Raw genomic sequence first — 16,236 nt, forward strand, 5'->3', positions numbered from 1 at the left:
AAAGAGATCTGAAACCAGGTGGACGAAGATCTGATGCATGGAATCATGGATCCCTTGGTGGGCTCCGAGTTGCAGAGAGGGCGAATAGACCCCAGTCTCCCGGCTTGAAGGAGTCGTTTCAGAACACAATGAGTGCTTGACTGGAAGTTTGAAACCCGTGCCGCCAGGAGTAGTTTAGATGGAGACCACAACATACCAAACCGCGCCCCTCATTAAATAAGGCTTTCTGACGTCTCTCCTTCCTTAGAATTCCACAGCGGTTCCAAATACTGTTCAATTATGGACAGGCGACCTCAGTCTGCACGATTATGAATCTGTCGTCGTTCTGAACTTTCGAAGGAGCTTCGCGGGCGGTCGGGGGGGGCAGGAAAGAGTGTGGCAAGGAGATTGGCAGCGCTAGTGATTTCCAGAAAGACAAAATGTAAGAAAATAGATGAAAATGAAGGACCCCAGTCAGAGCAGCAAAGCGAAGGGATTGAACAAAAAAACAAGTGGATGACTGCTCGGTTGAAGAGGGATTATCGACAGACTTCAACAGGAGAGAGATGAATCCCGCACGGTTCTGAAAGTGCCCAAGAGACAAGAGACGGAGCGACGACACATTCATTGATAGCGCGATGCAAGCGCGGCTGTGTGTCAGACTAAAAGGCTCCGGCTTTTAAGGGGGGAACCACCGGTGGAGATGGCGGAGAACGGTTTCGAGCGAGTGGCTTTTCGAGGGGTCTTGACGGCCTCTCTCATAGGAGAATTGGCTCAAGAGGCAAATCCCTTGCTGGAATGGATAAATATCTCCTTTGTCGCTGCTGATAGTGCAAACTATCTACTACTCCGTGGAGTGATGATACTCTATGTACCGCTTACACCAGCCAGCCAGGCCAGCCTCAATACTTACATGATCAAGACAGCAACCCGAATACGAGACTTGTTCCAGCGCATCCATGGATAATGGACGGTGACGTTCTGCCACCAGCTGCTGATCAGAACCCTTTCCCTGAAGGATTATTTCAAGGTTGCAGAAGCAATTGAGTGGTGACTCGTGACTCGTGTGCAAGCGCTGCTTGGGGGAGCGGATAACTGACAACGGATTATGTCGATTGTCGACCCTCTTCCACTGGGCGCCTCGTCAGCTATAGCGTCAGACCGTCTGGCGCGTGTTCTGCGATTGCACTCGCTGCGTTCGACCTTGACTGCGACCGTCCATTGATTCTATAACGATAGTCACTTCGGTCCATGTCTCGCTTCGTTTGCGAACTGCACTTTGGACACCGAAAGATTGGGAAGACCCAGCGATACTCTGGTTGGATCGCAAGTGGCTCGAGCAACACAGCGCTGGGCGGGATGATGTCTTTAGTGCCAGCTAAGACACTGCGATGGAGACCACGGATTGGTTAACCGAAGTGTGGTCGAGGGGGCATTTCAGGTGCTTCGACGAATCAAGCGCAGGTTGGGGACACGAGTACCTGACAAGGAGGTCATAGCAACAACACCGTTTAACCCACCACTAGGGCTGATCCATCCCGGCGACAAGCTGAACAACTCACTCTGCGGCGCTCCTGAAAGTTGTCGCTGACGAATTGAATATTGGCTCTGTCAGCCTCTGCTTGAATATCGCACGGCGGTCTTTGTCGTTCTCAAAGATTGTGGTGCTCAAAATCATATGACCAATGCCTTCGGAGACCGCTAACCATGGTTCAATATGTTTTGATACAGCCAGTAGTGGGGTTGATGTGAGAAAAATGGCTACACCGACATTGAACCAGATATTAAAAGTAACAATTATCACATACTAGAGGTTGATGAGCGGTTATCCCATATAACCAAGGCGCCCCTTATCCCGTAGACTCGATATAAATAAAACAGGCCAACCAGACCCGAGCGCCTATTATCGTGGATTACCAGGGTTGAAGCAAGCTGCAACCTGTGCATCACCTCAATTGCTTAAGTTTTCGGCCTTCGCGTGGGATGGAACCGCATGCTTTTGGAACCATTGTAATCATTTCATCGCTTAATGAATAGACGCCCTCGCAATAACAAGCCTCTGCTCCTTTTCAAGTAGAACGAGCACGGTGTATCTGCTCCGAAGGCATCCACAAATAGTGAAGATTGCTAGCGCAGCAGTAGACACAAATAACGGGAACCGATCTATATCTCGAAGCTAAATGTTATAGTGCAAGAGTCATTCCATCACTTCTGCAGGACTCCGTATACTGGACACGCTTGTGCAACGTCCGGAATGTACACGTGGGATTCCGGAAAACCGTCTCTTGCCATCAAATGCGGGCTTTGGAAAAGACTTCTACTATCAACTACATCAGCTGAATTGGCAAAGACGAGATTCAGACACGACTAATCAATACCTACTTTCTCCCTGCGTCTTTGGCATTATTTACGGTGAAGGAGAGCAACATGGATACCTGAAACGGGACGAACATCTTTTTGTCTAGCGGCCGCCAAGTCACGTGGGACACACAACAAATCCGACCAGCCGTCGTCAACTCAACATCCCTGCAAAAACTTTTTGACACGTGCCTAGCTCAAAGCTCTCGCCCAACGACCTGTGGCGCACTGGCGTTCCTTCTAACGCAGATGTCATACTAATCTAGAGACTTGACCAGGCGCTTGTTTTAACCTGGTCTTGGTCTTGGAAACCCTGCAATAATCTCTTCTAGACCTTTGGTACTAACCTCGCTCATAATTCTACGCCACAATGTCCTTGGTGTCGGGCCCCGGCAGGGCCACTGGACTGCGCTCTGACCAGAAGCTATGCCCCGAGAAACATATCGAATATATCAAGAAACTGGATAGCGTGCGTCGTCCTAATCCTTACCGTGCCACTTCTCTTCGTGAGGAGACGGTTGACAGGTCGGTAGCGGACAGATGAGCTGGAGTACTGGCTCACAGAGCACCTTCGACTTAATGGAGTCTACTGGGGCTTGACGGCTTTGTACCTCCTTGGATGCCCTGACGGGTTGCCACGTGACAATGCAATCGACTTTGTCCTCTCATGCCAACGAGAAAACGGTGGCTTCGGTGCCGCACCAGGTCATGACGCACACATGCTGTATACAGTCTCTGCTGTGCAGCTTCTAGTGACCCTAGATGCTGTCGATGAGCTGGACAAGCGCGGGTTAGGCGGCAAGCAGAAAGTCGGTTCCTGTACGATACATAACCCTCCCTCACTGAGTGGCTTGGGTTGAGGGCGCCTGACTAAGTGTTTTCCAGTCATCGCAGGTCTACAAGACAAGGAAACCGGCTCTTTCATGGGCGACGAATGGGGAGAGTTCGATACGAGATTCCTCTATGGAGCGCTCAACGCCTTATCCCTCCTGGGTCTTCTAGATCTGGTGGATGTCGACAAGGCTGTCTCTTATGTTCAGAAATGCGAGAACCTGGATGGAGGGTATGGAGTCTGTCCAGGAGCGGAATCGCACTCTGGTCAGGTTTTCACCTGTGTGGGGGCACTCGCTATTGCCGGACGGTTGGACCTGGTCGACAAAGACCGATTAGGTTCCTGGCTCAGTGAACGACAACTCGATCATGGTGGTCTCAATGGGCGACCAGAGAAACTGGAAGATGCTTGTTACAGTTGGTGGGTTGGCGCAAGCTTAGCCATGATTGGCAAGCTCGACTGGATCAATGGCGCCAAACTTACTTCCTTCATACTGCGTTGTCAGGTTAGGCCACCCCTCTCGAGATCAATTTCTCTAAACTAACTTTCCCTAGGATCTAGATACTGGTGGTTTCGCCGACAGACCCGGTAACGCCGTTGATGTCTTCCACACTGTGTTCGCCATCGCCGGCCTGAGCCTTCTCGGATTTGAAGGAATCGCTGAGGTAGACCCCGTCTAGTGAGTATACCAGACTATTGCCAGTTATCCTTTGATTAGCTACTAACTTCTTTGCCCAGCTGTATGCCGAAATCAATCACCCAGAAAGTGTTGTCTACGTAGCATGACGTCCTCGACATCACCCTCCAGACACGGGTTTTCCTTCGTAGCCCTATCTCCTGCAATCTAATAACCCATTTTTCCTTTTCTCTATGGTTTATGGGATACAATGCGGGAGAAGATTGGATTCCAGGCACTGTGACTTATTTCCGCTTCACCCCTCTACAATGGCTTGTTCATCAGCCGTTAAGACCCAGTGGCACAATTCATGATGTAGTGAAGTATTAGTCAATATATCTACGTTCAAAATTCCTGATTCAAAATTCCGATCACTCAGTTATTTATGGCGCATAATTTTCCCTTATCCTAGTCCATCACCTTATAATAATACATTACAGATTCACGATCTTGGCCTACTGATGTCCTAGTAGTAACCCAAATCTGCTTTGGAGATCAGTATCAATGAATGCTCTATTCGAGTTATTCGTCTGTCGCAACTGCGATTCGTCGAACGGCACAAGTATATCTCAACAGACCTGCCCATGAACCCCCATTATTAAAAAAAAGAAAAGAAAAGAAAAGAAAAGAAAAGAAAAGAAAAAAAGTCACCAGCAGTAGGAATAATTAGCCTTGGTACCTAGGCCAAGCTCGATCCATATACCTGCAAATATACTGTTAACAATAGTATTTCAAGACGATATAATGACTTCTTGATTTCGAGTGCGTATGCCGCCGTCAAGCCATATGTGTTGCTGAGGCAGGCACCCGCCTCGGGTTGCGCCTGCTTAAAGCGTCACCTCGTTCTCGCCTGGCACTGTTTTCTTTCCTTCTCTTGCCATGATAACAATGGCAGCTCTCAGGCAAGTCCCCGGCCACTTCAAGGCCTTCCTTAGTTTCATCGTTCTCTTCCAAGTTCCTTCATTCTAGGGAAGTCGGTCTCTCTAGTATTTCCAGGATTAGTCTTTCTATATTGGTTTCTTGTCGTGTGCCTTGTTACCCTCTTATGAAAGCTACGACCTGCAACCTGTTGCTTCCTCAGCTTCTGCCCACCGGCTCCGACTTGCTCGGGACCGAGGGCTTCTAAGGAGACCCTGCCGACCATGGATGCAACAGCATTGTTGTGCAATATCTGCCCCAAGCGTCCCAAGTTCAGTGATGTATCGCACCTGCTAACTCACGTTGCCTCCAAGGCCCATCTGTCCCACTACTTCAAGCTTCAAGTACGCAGTCACCAGGAGCCACAAGCGGAGACCTTACTCGATGACTACAACGAATGGTACAAGGCCAACAACCTGGCGAAGCTATTGTCTGATCGTATGTCTTCCAAGGATTCGCGCAGGAGGAAACCACAAGGGAAGTTTGCCATGCCTGGCAAAGTCGAGCCTACGGAGACGGATGAGGAATACAAGGTCACGCCTCTGCCGGCCTACAATCCACTCAGCACCCTCCCTGACTACATTGACCCGCGCCTCTCGGATCCTTTCATAAACTCGGGCACCACCACGGGTAAGAAAGACACTGTTGTGCTGTCCCTGCCAGAGTGCGTATAGCTAACTTTCGCGTTCTTAAGCAGGGTACTTGCGGGCATCCACACCATCCCCACACGATCAGGCCGTGAAGCATGCACCGACTCAATGGAAGCGTGATGAAGAGGACGACTCGGGTGATGAACCGTCATTGTTACCACACGCCGCACCATACTGGTCTCATGGTCTTCCGTCAACGCAGAACCGGGAAACACAACCCTTAAACGGACACTTCATCTACGATCCTTTCGTTGACGATAACGATGGCTTTGAGTACTCGAATGCCAGTGAAATGGACAAAGAGAGAGCGGACGAGATCGCAAGGCTGAAGGGAGTGCTATGGCCGGGAATGGACATCTTCGACTCCGCCACTGAGCAAATGAAAAGAAAGCGCAACCAGAAGAAGGACGAAAGTATCCTGAAGATGATGGAGAGAACCTCAATGGGAGTGGAGCCAACTGAATTGGTATTTTCCCCAACTGGTATCTTGCGGAAGCAGCGTGTGATCTCGGGAAATGTTGAGGATAGCAGTCCTTTGAAAGGGGAGACTCCAATACCGAAGAAGCGAGCTACTCGTCCCAAACGAGTTCTTTCGCAGCTGGACACAAACGCCCAGAGAGGCCCCGAAGGGAAAAGAGCCAGAAAGAATACCAAGCGAGACTGTGATAGCTTCGGGGGCGAAGTGGATCAACACAGTCTCTATACTCCTCAACGACCTTCGATTCAAGCCGTTGGTGGTCTTGGTGGGCAGATCTCCGTCGGCGATGACATGCACGAATTCGCGTTGGCCCTTCGCGGCCATGACTATAAACAACCCAACAAGTTCGCGATTTTCCGTGATATGCCAGCTTCACACGAGGCCAAACCGGAGCACCAATCTCGATTTCTCCATGGAGTACCAGCTACCTCACAGCCATTCTTCTTCCGTCGAGACATTGCAGTTAACGACGACTCGCATTCACCACGCCCCGCTACCCATTACTCAAACCCCTTTGAGAAAGGTACCCGTACCATCGGGGACAAAGAGAATATTGAGCCGATGTTGAACGCCTATAACCGAGTCGATCCCCTAGTTGGCTGGCACTCACCTGCGATGAAGCGGACCGACAGAGGAATGTCACCGCATTATCTTTTTGGGGACGCGCAATACGTGGGATACAGCCCATTCGAATGCCACGAAAGTCCAACTGGCTATTCGTTCAACCCACTAGCTGGTTCTCTCTCGAAGACGACCACGGAAGACAATCCGATATACGCGGCCGAGCCCGAAAACGTGCTGAAAGGTCCTTCCACCACAAGAGTCAGCTCTCCAGACGCTACAATTTCCGAAGTTGAAGATGATGATTTTGACCGTCTGTACTTGGACGGAAATTCCTGATTCTTTGCTCTTCCTTTGTCGGCGTGTCGGATTGCGCCGAACTTGAGCTGATTGCTTGCTTGAATCTCTGGAATCGGACCTGCAGAGGAAAATGTTGATCTTGGAGACCCGTTTGATTGAGAATCGTCGCAGATTATCATTCCCATGATATAAGATTATACCACCGCCTGTTATATATGTCGCTGTCGCTGTTATACTGCAAGGGTGCTGGTTAGGCTGTTGAGCACTACCTGGCTGGTAATTCCTGAGTGCTTATATTCCGTTACCTGTTGTCATTAGAGGTAGAGATATACAACAGAAATGATATCCATTACGTTATACCACCTTGAAAATCAGTAGTCTGTAATATCAGATGGTCCACGTCGGCGATCCTTAAAGTGCAAACCCCGGGGCCCGCCGTGGACAGCAAATGCCCGATTAGGTAATCTTATCTTAACGCGACGGGAGGACTTGACGCGCCACACCACGCGTCAAGCTCCGAGGGATAAACCGACGCTTGACATTATTCCTCATTTAATTTGGTCCTGCAACAAGCTCGATTTACCTCTACAATGACTATAACCTCTTGGCCATTGAAGCGTGCATAGCCCTCGGAGTATTGAGCGTTCTTACCTTGAAGGCCGTTCCCTCCATTTGCGCCGAACCTTTCTACACCAACTGACGATAGGCCGCAAAACACCTAGTCATGCCTCTTCCTTCGTCTCAGTCATCTATATCGTCATCTCCAAACCTGAAACGAAAGCAACCCACGATCTCCAGCTTCTTCACCAAGAAGCCCTCAGCATCACAGCCATCTACAAACGAATCCAGCGCCCTCAGCGCCCCAAACACCACAGCGGAAGAATCAGAAAATGCAAACAGACCAGTGAAGGACGATTACGAGGATATAGTAGCTCCAGCGCTGAAGCGGACAAAGAACAATGGATCTCCTTTGGAACGCCGACCACCAAGCCCAACAGCAACGGCAACAGCAACAGAAAAGGCAAAGCCTTTGTCTCGCGTGGACGCAAGCAGCCAACGAAGAGAGCTCTCGAAGTTCGCTAGCTCTCCTGCTGTCGATTCCGGGGCAGATGGGGCGACCGAACTAGACAATGAGGAAGCAGAAGAACGACAAAAGGAGAGGAAGAAACTGCATGAAAAGTTCATTCGAAGACTTGGAGGGCCGGACTGTATGGTAGGAATAAATCGAAAGAGTATGGGTGAGGCCATACCGATGGAGGAGGCTGAGGGGGAAGAAGACGATGAGACGCCACAGCCCGTGCAGCCGAAGGGGAGGGCAGCGGGGAAGAAGGGTGGAAGCAAGCTCACGCCGATGGAGAAGCAGATTATCGAGATCAAGAAGAAGCACATGGACACGATACTGCTGGTTGAGGTTGGGTATAAATTTCGGTTCTTCGGTGAAGATGCAAGAGTTGCTGCAAAGGAGCTTAGCATTGTTTGCATTCCTGGGAAGTTCCGATATGATGAACGTAGGTCTACATCTGCGTCTATACCCTGGTGGTCCTAACTAACATCAACTGCATATAGATCCCTCAGAAGCCCACATCGACCGTTTCGCCTCGGCCAGTATACCTGTGCAGCGACTGCATGTCCACGTAAAGCGCCTCGTTACCGTTGGACACAAAGTGGGAGTTGTGAGACAGCTGGAGACTGCCGCGCTGAAAGCAGCTGGGGATAATCGCAATACACCGTTCGTTCGTAAACTGACGAATGTCTATACCAAGAGCACATACATTGATGACGTCGAAGCCCTGGAGGGGTCTACAGCCGGAACATCTGGTGCTTCGGCGACGGGGTATATTCTTTGCTTAACGGAGACGAACGCCCGAGGCTGGGGAAATGATGAGAGGGTGCATGTAGGAATCGTTGCTGTGCAACCGACAACGGGGGATATCGTGTACGATGAGTTCGACGACGGTTTTATGCGAAGCGAGATCGAGACAAGGCTGCTCCATATTGCACCATGCGAACTCCTGATAGTCGGTGAGCTTTCAAAAGCAACAGAGAAGCTGGTACAGCATCTTTCCGGAAACAAGACGAATGTCTTTGGTGATGAAGTTCGGGTCGAGAGAGCACCAAAAGCGAAGACCGCAGCAGCCGAGTCGCATAGTCACGTCTCGAGCTTCTACGCCGGGAATATGAAGTCCACAGATGCGGTAGACAATGAAGTCGCCAGTAACCTCCTCCAGAAGGTGCTGAACCTTCCAGACCAAGTTACGATCTGCCTTTCTGCTATGATCAAGCACATGACCGAGTACGGACTGGAACATGTCCTTGAACTGACAAAGTACTTTCAGCATTTCTCTTCTCGTTCCCACATGCTTCTCAATGGAAACACTCTCACAAGTCTTGAGATATACCAGAACCAGACGGATCATTCTTCCAAAGGTAGTCTATTCTGGACGTTAGATCGGACACAAACTCGGTTCGGGCAAAGATTGCTTCGTAAATGGGTTGGACGGCCATTGTTGGATAAACATCAGCTTGAGGTCCGAGTGAACGCTGTGGAAGAGTTGAAGGATCCGCAACATGTCGTCTTGGTAGAACGGATCAAGGCTCTGCTTGGAAAGATCAAACATGACCTGGAGAAGGGCTTGATTCGTATATACTATGGAAAATGCTCTCGACCGGAACTTCTCGCCATCTTGCAGACGATGCAGATGATAGCCCAAGAATTTGCTGATATCAAGTCACCAGCTGATACAGGCTTCTCGTCCCCCGCTATCAGCCAAGCCATTGTGTCTTTACCTACAATCCTGCAGGATGTCGTCCGCTTCCTAAACAAAATCAACATGCACGCAGCTCGAAGTGATGACAAATACGCGTTCTTTCGGGAGGAGGAAGAAACAGAGGAGATAAGTGAGCAAAAACTTGGGATAGGGGCCGCTGAGCATGAGCTGGAAGAGCATCGCTCTGAGGCCGGAGGTGCTCTGGGCAAGAAGACAGTCACCTACGCCTCCGTTGCAGGCATCGACTATCTGATTGAGGTTGAGAATAGCTCGCCGGCTATCAAGAAAGTACCAGCATCATGGGTGAAGGTCAGCGGCACCAAGAAAGTGTCGCGATTCCATACACCAGAGGTGATCAAGATGATTCGGCAAAGGGACCAACACAGAGAAGCGCTCGCCGCAGCATGCGATAAGGCGTTCCTGGCACTTCAATCTGAGATAGCAGCCAACTATCAGACGCTGCGAGACTGTGTGCAGTCCTTAGGGACGTTGGATTGTCTGAATTCTCTAGCCACTATAGCCAACCAGCCAGGCTATGTAAAGCCTGAGTATACGGAAGAGACTGGCATCCATGTTCAGCAGGGGCGTCATCCGATGGTCGAGCAGCTGTTGTTGGACAGCTATGTGCCCAATGACATCGACTTGGACAGCAAAAAGACGCGCGCTCTGTTGGTAACGGGCCCTAACATGGGAGGAAAGTCCAGCTACGTGCGTCAGGTAGCGCTGATCGCCATCATGGGACAGATTGGTTCATATGTTCCGGCGCAGGCCGCAAAGCTTGGAATGCTAGACGCAGTGTTTACTCGGATGGGCGCATTTGATAACATGCTCGCGGGCGAGTCTACATTCATGGTCGAGCTCTCCGAGACAGCAGACATCCTGAAGCAGGCAACGCCTCGGTCGCTGGTGATTTTGGACGAATTAGGAAGAGGAACGTCCACGCACGATGGAGTAGCTATTGCGCAGGCCGTGCTCGACTATATGGTCCGGTCTATTCGTAGCCTTACTTTGTTCATCACGCATTATCAACATCTCGCAGCCATGGTACACTCATTCCCCGACAATGAGTTGCGGAACGTGCACATGCGATTCAGCGAGTCGGACACGGGTACCGGGACGGGCGAGGACATCACCTTCCTCTACGAGATTGGAGAAGGGGTCGCGCATCGTAGCTACGGGCTGAATGTTGCGCGTTTGGCAAACCTCCCAGGGTCCCTCCTCGAGATGGCTAAGGAGAAGAGTGCGGAATTGGAGGAGAAAATCCGCCACCGGCGACTTGCGGGACTTGTTGCGACGGTTGGAGAGGTGATGGAATCGGCTGATGAGGGCATGATTGAGCGGCTGGTCAGCAGCATGCAAGAGCTGTAATCTTGACAACGAGTACATACCATATCAACATATAGCAACCAGAATCAGAGCCATCACGTTCTGTATCCTGCATGCGCCAGTGGATGCCCGAGTCGCAATGGGTGGATACAAGCTTGCCTCAGGCAGCCACTTCCGGCCCCGCTGCCGACTTTTGAGTAATTCATCCAGTCTCCGGTGTATTCTCTTCATTTTGACTCATCTCTTCAATCGATTGACCTGCGCAGTCTCGCTGTTAGAGTCGGGACATTTTATAATAGCCTAATAGCCCAATTGAGTCTTTTCCAAATTCCTCGCGGCTGCCCTTCCCGACGATTTTCCCGCTCGAAATTTCTCAAACCTACCCCGCGCTCAATAAAGTCACCGTTCACGATGGACCTCGTCAACTCGTGAGTCAATTGCTCAGACACTTCAAAATCCCAGCTCGCACGATGTATACTGACAACCCCCGCAGATTAGAAGGAAGACTTCTCTTCGCCGTTCCTAAAAGCAAGTCCCCGATCTCAATTCCAATCCACCCGCCTGAGTCATACCTCTCAAAGACCACGAAGACAAGAGAAAGCTAACAACCAAAACAGAGGGCCGCCTCCAACAAGCAACCCTCGACCTTCTCTCCGGCTGCGACATCCAGTTTCGCCGCGAAAACCGCCTCGACATCGCTCTGGTCAAGAACCTCCCCATCGCCCTCATCTTCCTTCCCGCAGCCGACATCCCCACCTTCATCGGCGAAGGCCGCGTCGACATTGGAATAACAGGCCGCGACCAAGTCGCCGAGCACGACGCGCAGCTGAAACTCCCCGACGGCGAGGTCTCGGGCGTGGAGGAGATTCTGGACCTCGGCTTCGGCGGGTGTAAACTGCAAGTGCAGGTTCCGGAGAAGGGCGACGTGCAGACGGTGAAGGAGCTCATTGGGAAGAATGTCGTTACGAGCTTTACGGCGCTGAGTGAGCAGTTCTTTGAGAAGCTTGAGAAGGAGTTCGGTGTTGGGGAGAAGAAGACGAATATTAAGTACGTGGGTGGTAGTGTTGAGGCTGCTTGTGCGCTCGGAGTCGCCGATGGAATTGTTGATCTTGTTGGTGCGTTCTTCATTTCCTCTCCTTCTCAACTTGTTTGAGACGCACTGGGAGATAGCTAATCAGAGGGTAGAATCCGGCGAGACAATGCGCGCAGCAGGCCTTAAGGCCATTGATACCGTCGTCGAGAGTACCGCCGTCCTGGTCAAGAACCGCAACACGCAGAACAAGCTCGTCGACTTGATCCTCTCCCGTATCCGCGGTGTCATCAGTACGTTCCTTCGTCACTACCATATTTTACAGGATTATACACTAATGAGCTATTTTGTAGCCGCTCAAAAATTTGTCCTCTGCCAGTACAACATTCCCCGGGATCGCTTCTCAACAGCCAGCAGCATCACGCCGGGCAAGCGCGCCCCCACCGTAACGGCGCTGGAAGAGGACGGCTGGGTTGCTGTCAGCTCGATGGTGGAAAAGAAGAAGATTGCGACGGTAATGGATGAATTGATCAAGGTTGGCGCGACGGATATCTTGGTGTTGCAGATTGCGAACTCGAGAACGGACTAGATCTCTTTTTCTTTCTTCTTATGCTTTGATATCTGTTTGATGATTTTGGTTCTATAGACGAATTCTTTTCCTTTTCTTCCTGAATCATTGTCTATCCCATTTTTCTGTTTAGATTTGCTGCTATGTCTGGGTTGGGCGTATATTGAGGTATGTATACCTAGGTCTTGATTGCTTCTTGGTTTTGCGCGATTAGTTCATTGTCAAAGGGCTTTGAGGGGTAAAGCGACTACGGTAGGGTGTGCGAAAATACAGATGGGTTTAAAGTGATCTCTCCTTCGTCTCTAATAGCTCGCGCGAGCTCCTGGATGAGCTGCCGTGAGCTATACATACCCAACACATGATGCCAAGATCATCATGTCTATGTCCATTCAGCAGGATCAGCTCGCGCGAGGTCTTACACTACATAAAGCTTAGCTCACGCGAGCCGATATCAACCCAGCTGTGAGCTCGCGCCGTCCAGAAGACGAAACGGGAGACAAGCATAGGTGAATAACTACATGACCCTTCCGAAGCAGAGCTTGGTTACTACTTTACGGGACATGAACTCCATAGGATTCCGACCATAATTGAGTCTAGCCCCGGGCTTGGCCAATTCAGCTACAGCTTTCAACAGAATGCCTCCCGTATCCAAGACGTGTCAGAGCTGCGCAACTCCAAAGTGCGCTGTGTTCGGGATCATGATGGCACCGGCGCATGTAATCGGTAGGAATTCAGACACAACAATGCCTTCAGGGTGGGAGACTAGAGCTCATCTATACCTTATTACGCAGGTGTTGCCGCTTGGGGAAAGCATGTATATATCGCCAGTCTGGCCGCCAATTCAAGGGCTTCCATAAAGATCGGTTGGTGGTCTCTCCGTGCCGTCTTATTCGTCATCACATCTAACATAACAACTCAGTAAGATCGCGGCTCTTGAGTCAAAGATCAATGAACTTATGGTCGACCGTGCTGGGTTAGCGGAAGGAAATGCCAACTCCGTCGGATCGGACAGGCGAAGCACGTCTTTTCTAGCCGACGGCGATGCTGCACTTGAACACATTATCAGCCGAGGATTCCTTAACATAGAGACCGCCGAACGGTATCTGAGCAACTTCAAGACCAAACTCACACCAAACTTCCCCTTTGTGGTCGTGCCCCCTGATGTCTCTGCCCAGCAGCTCCGTCATGAGAAACCGTTCCTGTGCTTAGCGATCCTTGCGTCAGGTTCGTACGAGAATATGCCGCTGCAACGTGCGCTGGGACACGAATTCAAGAAAGTCGTTGCTTCGCGCATGATTATTGGTGGGAAGTCTCGTTCGAGTTGCTACAGGGGCTATTGGTATTCCTTGCGTGGTATTATCACCCAATCTACGGAGTATCAGTGCTCTGATGACATTGGCCCCCTGTGTCTGACAATATGACAGGTCGCATTATCAGTCAAAGCCACACCCTTATACCCAATTCCTTCATTTGGCTATAAGCCTCATGATAGATCTGCGATTGGATCGTCCGCCTCAAACATCGGAGTGGAAGACGGCGTTACGATTTGGGCCTCAAGATCAAGATAATCTGCGGAATCAGACGTTTAATAGACACTCTTGGGAACTCGACGAGCGGAGGGCTGTCTTAGGTTGTTACTATTCATCGTCATCGTGAGTTTCTTAGCCACTGAATTGACGGTTCCCGGACTTGACTAAGATTTACAGTGACCATTAACTACGTGCCTCTACTGACCGTTGGGGCCGCCGTGGCTGAGTTCTTGAAGAGGCCCGTTCTCTTACACTTGCACAAGATCAATGGGAATACAGCCAGAAGCGCCAAGAATGGTACACAGCGGTGTCGAAGAGGCGATGGGCTAGCTGTGTTTTTTTGTGAGTTCCTTCCCAAGGCTCCCCTGTGTCTTACCTCTTCTAAGCTCAATTTCCTATAGGTTCCTTGGAAGCATTATCACGAGTATCGTTCTTTAACAAGGCATCACATTGTTAGGTACCCGGATAGGAAACCATGCAAATTGGTCGGAAATATTGATTCTTCGCCTCTTAGAGAAATGAAGATGCATTGGATGCCTGAACCCTAAAACACTAGCGCCTTTAGCGCAGCGCTGGTTTCAACTTACGCATCTCTACGGAGTAACTATGTATTGGTTGGTTCTGACGCCCCACTTCAGCGCATCAGCGCCCCGCTGCCAAAGGCCCCTGCGAGGTAAGATAGGCCTTGAGCCTCAGATGGCCAACAATCAAGTGCCGAAGGTGGGAGAAGTAAGGGCAATATGAATAGATCTCAGGAGCACTGATGTATCATAACTATTTATGTTGCTTAAAAAATTATCCCGGTTCTACTATTCCTGGGATCACATTAATCTCATATATTACGTCTTTAGTTAGTACGTAAGCTTCTTCAATATACTTGGTCTTCTTCTGAAACTCACGGCTTTCCTGAATATCAAAAGGTAGATTACGGTAGAATGTCTCCAGCTCCGACTTCAGATTATATAAAGCTCTGACCCCGACCCGGGCTTTCCCAAGTCAACTTCATGCTTCGCAGATAACTGGTCGATTTTCTCTGCAGTATACTGAAGCTGTATTACATAATTGATGTATTTGTCGTAAGGAGTCGATATCGATCGCTTTATACTCCCCCCCAAACCTCTCCGTAGCGGACTGAATAGCACTCCCCATCAAAGCAGAAAGCATAACATCGCCAATAATATCCGTGTGCGCATTCAGATCCGCCGGGCGCACGGTATCAGCCGAGAGAATGGCAAAGCCGACGTTGAAGTCTGGGACGAGGCCGAGGTACGAGCTGTAGAGGCTTTCATTCTCATATATGTTCTCGTTGCTGAGAAGCGTGTAGATGTCCACCATTGATGTATTGGGGTACGAGCCCCCGCTGTAAATTACCCACGGAGCACCAAGCGAGTTCGCGGGGTTGGAGGTGTGCGTTACGGGTTTGAGCCAGCGGTTTGTGGTGGGTTGGGGGAGGAGCGTTGAAGAGAGGATTGCGCGGCCGGCGGTTGAGAGGTCTGTTATGCTTGTGAAGAGGGATCCAAGATCCGGTCTCCCTCCGTGACAAGAAGGCTCCACACAGTGAACACCTCAGTGAGACCGCCAATGCGGTAAATGCTGTCTTTGTTTACAGATAGAGAGCCCTCAGAAGACTGGTTCAGTGGTTCAGTGCAGGCGCTGTGTGGTGATATTGCCAGATAGGGCTCGCCATTCGCACCCTCGGTGTCGGCCGAGAAAAAGGCGATGCTGAAGGTAGTGTTTGGTGAGACGTCCCCGTGAGTGCCGGTACCCGTCTCTACTAACTCGTCAAACCTCTGTTCCAGTTCTTGGAGGGTGCTTGCGACGGTCTTGTCGCTTGTGTCGAGAGTAAATGGGGGGAATGCAGGGCCGACGAGAGGACATGGGGTGAAAGAGAGGGCTGAAGAGGAGAGTAAGAAGAAGGTTGGCGCGTGAGAGATTGGGACCATCATTTTGATAGGAGGATAATTGATTTGGACAATCTTCCCGGCCTCTTCATAACAGAGTTGATCAGCAACGGGACGGACTTCCGACGCACACTCTCCGATCTCGTCGGGATCGACGATGCGGAGAATTTGAGTATCAGGTTATATCCCACCCAGTTTATCGATCATCCTAGCTCTGACAATGACTCCGAATCCGCATCTGAGTCTGTAACATCAAACAATCCTTCCGCGCCATCCTCCAAGATAAAACCGAGCTAGCGGATAACGGGACGCCGACTTGTGTGTCGTGGGTGGATGTTGGTAAGTTGTCGTATGGAGGACGG

The 16,236-nt window shown here is 50.4% G+C and overlaps 6 protein-coding genes across 6 annotated transcripts; 5 read left to right on the forward strand and 1 right to left on the reverse strand.

Annotated features, from left to right (window-relative positions):
* Positions 1–2,360: 2,360 nt before the first annotated feature.
* On the forward strand, positions 2,361–4,203 carry BDV17DRAFT_251249 (Rab geranylgeranyltransferase subunit beta BET2). The gene is made up of 5 exons (XM_073756406.1): positions 2,361–2,806; positions 2,871–3,156; positions 3,223–3,674; positions 3,724–3,848; positions 3,908–4,203. Exons 1-5 carry the CDS (start codon positions 2,708–2,710, stop codon positions 3,948–3,950), a joined length of 1,005 nt encoding a protein of 334 aa, XP_073620879.1. The 5' UTR covers positions 2,361–2,707; the 3' UTR covers positions 3,951–4,203.
* Positions 4,204–4,987: 784 nt separating this feature from the next.
* Positions 4,988–6,791, forward strand: BDV17DRAFT_286842 (uncharacterized protein; the record flags this gene model as incomplete). Its single annotated transcript, XM_073761017.1, has 2 exons — positions 4,988–5,393; positions 5,461–6,791. 2 exons carry the CDS (start codon positions 4,988–4,990, stop codon positions 6,789–6,791), a joined length of 1,737 nt encoding a protein of 578 aa, XP_073620880.1.
* Positions 6,792–7,229: 438 nt separating this feature from the next.
* On the forward strand, positions 7,230–11,088 carry msh3 (mismatch repair protein MSH3). The gene is made up of 2 exons (XM_073756407.1): positions 7,230–8,260; positions 8,319–11,088. The coding sequence occupies exons 1-2, from the start codon at positions 7,477–7,479 to the stop codon at positions 10,886–10,888; spliced, it is 3,354 nt and encodes a 1,117-aa protein (XP_073620881.1). The 5' UTR covers positions 7,230–7,476; the 3' UTR covers positions 10,889–11,088.
* Positions 11,089–12,707, forward strand: BDV17DRAFT_251256 (ATP phosphoribosyltransferase). Its single transcript, XM_073756408.1, has 5 exons — positions 11,089–11,274; positions 11,340–11,374; positions 11,464–11,961; positions 12,032–12,169; positions 12,230–12,707. Exons 1-5 carry the CDS (start codon positions 11,258–11,260, stop codon positions 12,463–12,465), a joined length of 924 nt encoding a protein of 307 aa, XP_073620882.1. The 5' UTR covers positions 11,089–11,257; the 3' UTR covers positions 12,466–12,707.
* A 480-nt stretch (positions 12,708–13,187) lies between these two features.
* On the forward strand, positions 13,188–13,865 carry BDV17DRAFT_286844 (uncharacterized protein; the record flags this gene model as incomplete). The annotated part of the gene is made up of 2 exons (XM_073761018.1): positions 13,188–13,258; positions 13,364–13,865. 2 exons carry the CDS (start codon positions 13,188–13,190, stop codon positions 13,863–13,865), a joined length of 573 nt encoding a protein of 190 aa, XP_073620883.1.
* Positions 13,866–14,839: 974 nt separating this feature from the next.
* Positions 14,840–15,593, reverse strand: BDV17DRAFT_251258 (uncharacterized protein). The gene has a single exon (XM_073756409.1). It carries the CDS (start codon positions 15,306–15,308, stop codon positions 14,976–14,978), a length of 333 nt encoding a protein of 110 aa, XP_073620884.1. The 5' UTR covers positions 15,309–15,593; the 3' UTR covers positions 14,840–14,975.
* Between the last annotated feature and the right edge of the window lie 643 nt (positions 15,594–16,236).

This window comes from Aspergillus undulatus (assembly GCF_047715775.1).
Source record: "Aspergillus undulatus strain CBS 261.88 unplaced genomic scaffold BDV17scaffold_2, whole genome shotgun sequence".
NCBI lineage: Eukaryota > Fungi > Ascomycota > Eurotiomycetes > Eurotiales > Aspergillaceae > Aspergillus > Aspergillus undulatus.